The 10,667-nt window shown below is 40.7% G+C and overlaps 1 protein-coding gene across 1 annotated transcript; it reads left to right on the forward strand.

Moving 5' to 3' along the window:
• The first annotated feature begins 3,993 nt into the window (after nt 1-3,993).
• LOC146587937 (signal peptidase complex catalytic subunit SEC11C) lies at nt 3,994-9,607 on the forward strand. The gene is made up of 5 exons (XM_085318781.1): nt 3,994-4,113; nt 5,335-5,484; nt 7,561-7,680; nt 8,915-8,972; nt 9,392-9,607. Exons 1-5 carry the CDS (start codon nt 4,031-4,033, stop codon nt 9,443-9,445), a joined length of 465 nt encoding a protein of 154 aa, XP_085174907.1. The 5' UTR covers nt 3,994-4,030; the 3' UTR covers nt 9,446-9,607.
• Nucleotides 9,608-10,667: the final 1,060 nt, after the last annotated feature.

A 10,667-nucleotide genomic window follows, 5' to 3' on the forward strand; every position in this document is an offset into this window, starting at 1 on the left:
GGCGCGCCGGGCTCCCGCCGCTTCCCCGCGTGGCGCGGTGCGCTGGGGCCGCGCCCGCTCGCGGCTCCGCGGCAGCGCGGGGCTCGGTGCCTCCTGTGCTGAGGCGCCGGGGCGAAGCCTGTGCGAGACAGGTGCTTTCGCCTTGGGTTTTTGCGTGATCCCGCGAAAGGCCGCAGAGACGAGAGCTTGGGCACGCGGGAGCGCGTGGCCGCGTGTTGCCGTGAGCTGCAGCCTGCRCTTTTCCCAGCGTGTGCAGTCTGCAGCGTGCGCTGGGTTGGTCCGACAGCTGCTTTTTCATCCTGATCTTCCCGATCACAGAACCATAGGATCAGTAAGGTTGGCAGGGACCTCTGGAGATCATCTAGTCCAACCTCCCCACTCAGCAGGGTCACCTAGAGCATGTCAGACAGGGTTGCATCCAGGCGGGCCTTGAAGAGCTCCAGAGAAGGAGACTCCACAACCTCTCTGCGCAACCTGGTCCAGRGCTCCGTCACTCTCACAGGGAAGAAATTCCCCCTCACGGTCAGGCGGAACTTCCTGTGCTTCAATTTCTGCCCATTGCCTCTTGTCCTGTCACACGGGACAACTGAAAAGAGTTTGTCCCCGTCCCCTTGACACCCTCCCTTCAGGTACTTGTACACATTGATCAGATCCCCTCTCAGGCTTCCCCAGGCTGAAGAGGCCGAGCTGTCGCCATTCCTCATAGGGCAGATGCTCCACTCCTCTGATCATCTACACTGGACTCTCCAGTAGCTCCATGTCTCTCTTGGACTGGTCAGCCCAGAACAGGACACAGTACTCGAGATGAGGCCTCCCCAGGGCTGAGGAGAGGGGCAGGATCACCTCCCTCGACCTGCTTGCGACACTCTTCCTAATGCACCTCAGGACACCATTGGCCTTCTTGGCTACAAGGGCACATTGCTGGTTCGTGTTCAATCTCTCATCTACTGGGACTCCCAGGTCCGCGCCACTGATGACGACCCTCTGAGCTCTGCCTTTCAGCCAGTTCTCAATCCACCTCRCTGTCCCCTCATCTACCCCACACTTCCAGAGTTTGTCTAGGAGGATGTTATGGGAGACAGTGTCAAAAGCCTTGCTGAAGTCAAGGGACACAATATCCACTGCTCTCCCCTCATCTACACAGCCAGGCAATCCATCCTCGAAGGCTATCAGATTGGTTAAGCAGGATTTCCGCTTGGTGAATCCATGCTGACTACTCCTGATCACCTTCTTRTCCTCCATATGTCTGGAGATGACATCCAGAAGGAGCTATTCCATCACCCTTCGAGCGATGGAGGTGAGGCTGACCGGCCTATAGTTGCCTGGGTCCTCCTTCTTGCCCTTTCTGAAGACTGGAGTGACATTGGCTTTCTTCCAGTCCTCAGGCACCTCTCCAGCTCTCCAGGACCTTTCAAAGATGATGGAGAGCGGCCTGGAAACAACATCTGCCAGCTCCCTCAGTACCGTGTTGGTGCATCCCATCTGGGCCCATGGATTTGAGGATGCCTAGCCTGCCCAGAAGGTCTCTAATCCTATCCTCCTCGACAGTCTTCCCTTCTCCGGACTTTCTCCCTCACGTCCAGGCTGCAGGATTCCTTAAGGCTGCCCTTAGCAGTGAAGACTGAAGCACAGAAGGCATTCAGTAATTCTGCCTTCTCTGTACCCCCTGTCACCAGGGTCCCTGCCCCATTCAGTAGTGGGCCCACATTTTCCCCAGTCCTCCTCTTGCTACTGATGTATTTGARGAARCCSTTCCTGTTGTCCTTGACATCCCTTGCCAGACTCAATTCCAGCTGGGCCTTAGCCTTCCTCGTCCCATCTCTGCCTACTCTGACTGCATTCCTGTAATCCTCCCAAGCAGCCTGTCCCCTCTTCCACAGTCTGTGTACTTTCCTCTTGTGTTGGAGTTTTACCAGGAGCTCCTTGCTCATCCATGCACGTCTCCTGCCCCTTTTGCTGGACTTCATTCTGCTTGGGATGCACTGCTCTTGAACTTGGAGGAAGTGATGTTGGAATATTCACCAGCTCTCCTGGAGCCCCCTTCCTTCTAGGACCTTAATCCGTGAGACTCCTCCAAGTAGGTCTCCGAAGAGCCCAAAGCCCACTCTCGTGAAGGCCAGGGTTGCAGTCCTGCTTACTGCCTTTCCTGCAGGATCCTGAACTCAACTATCTCATGGTCTCTGTAGCCAAGGCTGCCCCCTACCTTCAGATCTGCAATCAGTCCTTTGTTGGTTAGGACAAGGTCCGGCAGGACACCCTTCCTCCTAGGCTCCTCCACCACCTGTATCAAGAAGTTGTCATCAATGCACTGCAGGAGCCTCCTGGACTGCTTGTGCCTTGCTGTGTTGTCCCTCGAGCAGGTGTCAGGGTGGCTGAAGTCCCCCATGAGAACCAGGGCCTGTGATCTTGAGGCTACCTCCAGCTGTTTATAGAAGGCCTCATCGACTTCCTGGTCAGGTGGCCTGTAGTAGACACCCACAACAGCGTCCCCCATGTTAGCCTGCCCTTTAAACCTCACCCATAAGCTCTCGACTGCCTCCTCCTCCTCCATCCCTAGGCAGAGCTTGATGCATTCCAGTTGCTCTCTCACATAAAGAGCAACTCCACTCTCTCTCTATAAGGCCCGTAAAGAGCAACTACCCTCTCTCTATAACTCTACCCTTCCTACCTGGTTTGAAGCCCTCCTTACCAGGCTGGCCAACCTGTTGGCAAAGACACATGTGCCCTGCTTAGTGAGATGAATCCCATCTCTCCCCACCAGTTGCTGATCTTCAAACAATGTCCAGCTCTCTGATGGTCTGGCATTCACCTGCTTCTGTTGCAAAAGCAGGGGCCGTTCTGCTCATTCAGAGCTGAGAAACCGCAGCTTCCTGCAGAGACTGTTTCTGATCTCCACCTCAGCTTAAGAAACCATGTTTTTTACATTCTGGTCAGTAATTAATTTTATTTTAGAGGTATACTATGTGGAAGCAAACTGGTATTTCTGAATACTTGTAGCTCAAAATAGATATCTTAATTTTATCTTTACTAAATGGTTATGTGAATAAATAGTTGGAAAGAAGAATATGAGACTTAGTGACAAACTCCCTGATTTCCAAGCTGTGAAAGTTCCTTAGTTGCTTTTTAATATCTATAATAACCATTTTCCACAAAAAAAAGGCCGGAGAGGAGATTTTTGAGGCCAAATTTAAAAGCTTGTCCACTGATAACTTATGTGAATCATATCGCTGAAAACCCCAGCAAATAGATCTTTGAACTAGGATGATGACCTCAGAATTTCCAATTCCATGTTTTAGGTAGATGATTCACATGATGAACAGAGATGGAGAGAGCCATTTTGCACCAGAGCATCTCTTCATATTGCCAAGGCAATAAAAAAAATAAAAGAGGTGATAGGAAGAAAGTGTACCCATTACTGTAAGGGCTGGTAAAGCAGTTGAATTTGGGTGCAGGAAGTGAATTGAAGAAATTGATAAAAGATTTTGCACGCAGTAAGTTCCTGTCTGAATGTAAAAGAAAATGGCACTCTCATTCTCCTTCTTTCCCCTCAACGCTTCTCTGTAAACAAAGAAAACTATTCAAACTACAGAGGCTCTTGCTGATTCTGGTTTTAGTAGTAGTCTACATTATTTCCGTGTATATTTTGAATACTTACCATCTCAAGTAGGACTCAGGGATGTGTAATCAAAAATAGATTTTATCATTTGCCATAAAGTTTCACATATTTTAGAAGTCTTTGCCAGTGGGAAGTTCGCTAGCTTCTAGCACCAGCAAACGTAATATTCCATAGGTGTCATAAGCCAAGACTGAGGTACACTTAAGAGTTAAAATTTCATGCCAGTGTTCCCAGTTGTTTTGCTGTATCTGTGAAGCTTCTGCTGGAATGTAAGTAAGCAAGCCTGGATTGTGCTTCAGGGTTGCACTGTACACAAAGGTTGAAATTCTATGTTTTGCATACAGCACAGTGACTTTTTTAAACACTTTTCTTGTTTGTGTCTTACAGCTGTATTACCAAGTCTTAAATTTTGCTATGATAGTATCTTCTGCCCTTATGATATGGAAAGGGCTGATTGTCATTACTGGAAGTGAAAGTCCTATCGTTGTGGTGCTCAGGTAAGTCAATGTAAAGGCTTTTTTGTTATTGTCCAAGTAGTGGTTTGTCTTTTTTTCTCCTCCCTTTCCCCTTTGGATAGACTTGGAGTTTAGAATATCATATACCTAAAATAGTGCTCAAACAGTTATTTTCTTTTAGCTCTATTTTGGGGCATCTAGCAAAGGCCGCTTTCATAGCCTCAATCTAGTTTTCATTGAAGTCAATAGAAGCAGTAGGTATGTGAAACCTTTGCAAATCTAGGTCTGTCCCCTTATTGTATAGATATCAACTACCCAAGATTGCGTACTGCTATCTGTGTGGGGATTAGGATTCCAAAAAATAAGTTCTGCTTTAATAGAAATAGGTGTGAAACTTCTCTTGTCTTTGAAAAAATAAGCTTTAAATAAGCATAGTGCACTTGCTGAAGACACCAAACACTTTCAGGTCTATCTGTTAATTTCTTGTTTGCCTTGTGTACATTTATTTTAGAATTGTATTATGGTAAAACTCACTTTATGAGTTAATTATACATACCCGTTGCTTCTTTCTCAGTGATATCTTACTTTTGGTATTTAAAGACTCAGTCCTACAGGCCCCTGAGTGCTAATCAAATACACAGTTAAGCAGAAAGGTATGTGGGAGGTTCAGCCATACTGAGATTCAATGTGTGTCAATAGGGAACAATAGGGAATGCAGGATTAATAATATTTTAATGGGAATTGTTTGTTCACATAATTAGTAATGGGATTTGGAGTCCTATCTTAAAAGTTGCTAGCAAAAGATATTATGGCTAGCATTGAAAGAAGGCATGAATTTTCAGATCATGAGCAGTAATCACGGACATAAGTATCAGTCGTGTTTGTGTAAGGCAAGCTCTTTCTATATAGAGCAGCACTTGCTCTTCTGTGAAACATCTTTTGGCTTTTCACTAATGAATTGGTTAACCTAACCAGAATGGCTCATTTTGTTCCTTCCATCATAGCAACAATATCAATACTTTTCTATGTAGCTCATTTATTTTATTTCTTTTGTTGAGGCAGTCCACAGGCTGTCTCAACCTGGGTCTTACTAAGGTTTGGATTGTGTATCAAATGTCTGTATGCTGCTATTGAATGGGTGAAGCTACAGATTTCAATTAAAATCCTGAGTTTATCTGTAAGGATGAAACGCTCATTGCTTTTGTGGTTTATTCTTTCATTTACCATAATACCGATTGTCTTTCCCTTTCTGTTTGTTTGCAGTGGCAGCATGGAACCAGCTTTTCACAGGGGAGACCTGTTGTTCTTAACAAATTTCCATGATGACCCAATCAGAGCTGGTGAAATAGTTGTTTTTAAAGTTGAAGGCAGAGACATTCCAATAGTTCACAGAGTAATCAAAATTCATGAGAAGTAATGCAACTTAGTATTTTCATTGCTCCTAAATATAGTTTCCTTTAATGTGATTTTTCATTTACATTTTAATTTGGTAGTATCKTATCAGAAAGGCAAGTGAGGATACAAAGTAGGATAAAATAAGCAGGTGAACCTATACCAAAGAGGGAAGTCTAGTAACACAAGCTATACACATTTTTTTTTGCAATCAGTGGGAATGTGTATGGGAGCAGAGTCCACTTCCATAGTGATTGTTGTAGAGTTGGGAGTTTGCTTATGACAAATAACTCCATCTAAAAACAAATCTCTAAAAGGACCTGAAGATTCAGAATTAGACCTGTATATGAAACCTGACAAGTATGTGCCCTTTGCTAATGGCAGCTTTCTGTAAAGCAGAGATTTGATTCAATCTTATTCTTCTTACATGTATTAGTCACGATACCCACAATAATTCATACTCAAAAGCAACAGGCAGATTGTTTTTACTTTTTTTGCATATGCTTGATATGATAAACAGTTCCTTCCCAGACAAAAGAGAGGCAATTCTTTTTCCACTCCTGTGTATTGAAAATGTAACTTGAATGTGGCAAGCACTGATTTTTTTGTTCCTCAGGAAGTTCTAGCAATGAACTAAAGGTGTTTATCTTTCAGGTGATGTCTATCCTTCAGCACTTTTTAAAAACAAATATGTATGTCCAAGTAGTGCCTGTTTAGTTTTTTTTTTCATTTAAATACCTAATCAGTCTTCAGAAAAACTACTTTTTTTCTTGATATCCTTAATTGCAGTTAGCAGATTATGGAGCAAAATCATTTTGAAGACATAATTAATTTATTTAAATGATAGTGTTGAACCTGAGTCATATATGCATCAACTGTACATATGCCTAGTACTTGATAGGGATGGAAACATGGCAGGTCTAACAGCAATTGTTAAATTACATAATGTTCAGAATGAAATGTAAAGTATTTTTTCCATTTGTAACAGTAGGGAAAAGCTATGATTTGGGCGTGTTCAGGATTTAAAACGTCTATTTCTACAAAAGGAATTTTGAGCCTTCTTAATGGCTGGGAGAGGTCAGGACTTCAGTTTTGTGTCTTTGGGGGAGCAGCCTGGTGTTCCTGAGCACCATGAGCGTTTGTTCCTGTGCGAGGAAGAGTGCCACCTGCTGAACCGTTTCAGCCTCTTAGGTTTCTCCATATAGTCCAGTAAAAAAAGCCCACAAAAATGTTTTGTCCACATGATATCATTTAAAGACCAAGCACTTTTTTTTTGTATTTACCACATTAATAGGTATCAACTATAACTGAGGTTTTGCCAGGAACTCACTATATTGTTTAACAGATAAACAGGAAACGCCCTAAAGTTGTAGTGTAGTCTTACTGACAAAATACTGAATTTGACACAGTGATATGCAGTGCACTTAAATCTTCAGGATTTCTCTGCATCAAGCTTTATTTTGATGACAAAATCTATTATGAGTTCAGCAAGTATATTAAACTTAGAAGAAAATTACTTAAAGCAATATTTTGTTGTATATAATTCCATTCCTAAAGGAAGATTTAGGGTATACCTTGTATTTGCTGAAGTTTGTTGCTGAAATTCAGATAAATTCATTCTTTAATGTGTGATGACATCACTGGATCTTACTCAACAATTCATATTAAAGCTAAACCCCAAACTTTTCTCACTCATTTGGATGTTAGGTAATCAATGTTTGTTTGTTTGTTTTTCTCAGTATTTCATTTCTGTTCTGTTGAAAATACAGGGTTGGGGGGAGTTTTCCTCGTCTGTACATACTGCTTTGTTGACAGAGTTTCGTGCCTGCTCTGGATAGAAAATACTCTTCCGGTGTTCAGAGTGTAATTACTTACATCGAATGATAATCTGGGAGTGTGTTTAAAAAAACACCTCTTGTTAAAATCTGTTGACTCTGTCTGTAAAGTCTGTAATGTTAATGGTATTTGCTAAATAAGCAGGACTGAAAGTGAATGTTATCTAATCTTGTAGTACTTTTCATCCTCTTTGTGCTCTGTAGATGTTAATTGAGATTTTTAAATTAAGTGGAAGTTAGTTATCACCTCATTGCCTTCTAGAGAAAATGGGGACATCAAATTTCTGACTAAAGGTGATAATAATGAAGTCGATGATAGAGGCTTATACAAAGAAGGTCAGAACTGGTTAGAGAAGAAAGACGTTGTTGGAAGAGCAAGAGGGTAAGTAGTGCAATGTGTCTGTGTTCTTTGTAAGAAATATATAAAGAAAATTTCAAATCATTTTTTTCAGTGTTATTACAAATTAGATTTTGTTTGGTAATCATCTAATTACCATTTTCTTCAAGAAATTCAGAAATAGTTTACCTGGGAATGTTGCTTTCTGTAGTCCTCTCACTAATTTGGAGAGTGGGGGTTAGTTTTTTAAAACACAGTGAATTTCAACATAAATAGTTCACCAGTAAATAAAAAAATTAGCCAAATCATCCTTGTACCAGAAATTACTAGGAAATTATTTTTACATCCCACAAGAATTTTTTACAGGGTTCGAGCTTTTTGCCCCGTCCTAGTTACCGTCCTATTTCTCCTTTCAAATATGTATTAGTAGCAAGCATAAATGATGTGATTGCTTTACACTGTTCTTATTTTGAACACTTTTGCTTAGAGCCTTTTGCAAAGTGTGTTTTGGACTTTGAGAGACTTAGCAATGCCATCAGAAACTTGATGCAAATTCTGTTGTATCCATTAGGCTAAGATTAATGTCACAGGCCAATCCTAGTGGAAAGTAGGACTTCTTTATATCAAGTGATATACTTGCTTGTGTTTTTTCTTGCCTAATTTAAGAGTGATACAAATTGTCACAGATTTAGGGTAAACTCTAGGGTAAAAGTACCAAATATTTCTTTTTAAAGAATATTTATTTGCTTGGGTTTTTTTTCTTGTTTCTGTTCCTGYGTTCAAGTTAAATAAAAAGAAATGAAACAAGTGCCTCTGCAAGCCTTTAATTGTGGTAGGTTAGATGAAACCCAACTAAGTTATGCTTCRTACTAGGTTGAAACCGTTACTACATTAGATGATGTGGATTTTATAGCTCCAGAACAGGAGGAGACGCTGAAGGACTAATTCCAGTTTCCCCTGTGTTGCAGTATGCTAGGCTGTTGTTGCTACCCCTCGTTATGATGACATTGCCTCTTCTGTGGTGCTTATGTATTTCTAGTGCTATAAATAATATGCATCAAGGCGAAGTGTTTACTTGATGGGAGGAGAGTGGAATCTGAGATCTTGCTCCCTAGCTTACGTTGTCAAGCACACATGCTCTTTAAAGGTCTTGCAGTCTCTCTGAATGTTTATTTCTCTGAAATCAATTATCTAAACTAATGAAATTTGAGTAGAGCTGAAGCATCTTCATATAATTTTTGAGAGTTAATTTTATGTTGATCTGTTTTGTCAATTACAGATTTTTGCCTTATGTTGGTATGGTAACTATAATAATGAATGACTATCCAAAATTTAAGGTATGTATATGAACATTTGAATATTGAAATATAAAACTATAAAATAACAAGCTAATAAGAAAAGAATCTTGCATATAAGAAGAATACATAGGTTAATAAATTTACTTCCAGCTCAGTTGCCTAATGTAAAATTAGTTGGGTTTTGGGCTTCCAAAATAAAAAGCTTGTCTATTATCTCGTGTAACTTAGTATTTTAGAACATTTGAAAGCATTTTATTTATCAGCATAACATGAGCTAAGAGTATACAGTTGTGATTCCTGTTTATAATAAATATGACCACATTAACATATTCCTGTAATTTTGCAATTGTGTACTCATGTAGAAGGTGTAATATTGGAGGGGACACATTTTTAAGCAATGTGTAATATCAGAGTTTTCATGAGGAGAATTTAAAATCAGTCCTTATTTTCTTTTGCAGTATGCTCTTCTGGCAGTAATGGGAGCATATGTACTACTGAAACGTGAATCCTAAATAAAAAAAATTTAAAAAGAAGAGAGTGCGCCACTTTTCCAAGAATGAAGTTAAATATACTGGGAAAATATATATATATTTCAGAYGTTTTAATTTCTATATACAGTTACAAAACTGCAAACTTTTGTCTTGTCTAAATAAACTGTACAGCTAATGAGTAAAGTTTCTGACTGATTAATTATGTAATTGCCTGTTTACCAACTTAAGTAGTTACTGCTTTCAGGTAGCTATTTGCAAATGGAAAGCATAACTGCCACGTGCTGAAGTAACTTATGACACTCCTGGACCTGCTGAAGACAGTGCTCTGAAACTGCAGGCTGAAGGGAGGGTTGGGAGGTTTTTTAGGTTTGGGTGGKTTTTTTTAGCAGTACTGTAACTGAACCAGCTTGCTCCCTGCTGTTTGTTCAGTTATTTTGATTGATTATTTTTAACGTCTGTGAGCTCCCTGCTCTTTTCACTACCCCAGGGACACAACATACAGGCTGGAACAGATAGTGAGTTGTAGGAATTTAGTCACACTTACACCTGAGGGAAGTTGCTTCAATATGCCCTGAGAAAAGTAGACGGGAAAGAGACCTTTATTCTGATTGAGAGCTGAGAATTGGAGCCTTTGAGGTTTTCTCTTTGCATCTGAAACTTGCCCCCTTGTGGCCTAGGGACARCAACCTAAACCTTGCAACCTGATTTTAGGATTATGGACTGTCCAYGTTTCTAGAATTCAGGCCATTAACCTTTCTGCCTTCACGTTCCCAGCTGCAGCACAGAGCTACTAAAAACATTTTATGGGGATTTACTAACATCTGAAAATTACTAAATGAACAGCACGATAGTATACTTAGGTAATGTTACTACCAATAAGGAAAAACATCATCCATATTCCAGTCCTGAGAATGTATTGTTCTCTCCTGTCATATGATGCTTGAAGAGTGTTAAACATAACATAACATTGATTTTTTTTCATTTTAAAATTTGACCTAATAACTGTTTTATGTTAAATTCTGGACTTTTCTCTGCTTGGTTTCAAATGTCAATATTGTACCTTCAGCAAAGCAGAAATTGTTTTCCTTGCTTGCTTTGAGTTTGTAGCCTTGATAAGGAACAGCATGAGGCTTTTTTCCTGTGGAGTTTTGTTTCTTCTATAAACCCTCACCTACATAAAAATATAATATTTTACAATAATGGCACCCCTTCTGTTGGAACTACCAGTGCTGAAAGGCAGACA

The sequence above is a fragment of the Rhea americana genome, unplaced genomic scaffold, assembly GCF_003343005.1.
Source record: "Rhea americana isolate MKP2758 unplaced genomic scaffold, rheAme1 scaffold_552, whole genome shotgun sequence".
NCBI classification, from domain to species: domain Eukaryota; kingdom Metazoa; phylum Chordata; class Aves; order Rheiformes; family Rheidae; genus Rhea; species Rhea americana.

Bases quoted from the DNA above. Each gene is read 5' to 3' on its own strand.
- LOC146587937 (XM_085318781.1), top strand. From the start codon at position 4,031: ATGATAGTATCTTCTGCCCTTATGATATGGAAAGGGCTGATTGTCATT. The intron at 4,114-5,334 runs GTAAGTCAATGT...GTTTGTTTGCAG, and splicing joins CCTATCGTTGTGGTGCTCAG to TGGCAGCATGGAACCAGCTT. The intron at 8,973-9,391 runs GTATGTATATGA...TTTCTTTTGCAG, and splicing joins ATGACTATCCAAAATTTAAG to TATGCTCTTCTGGCAGTAAT.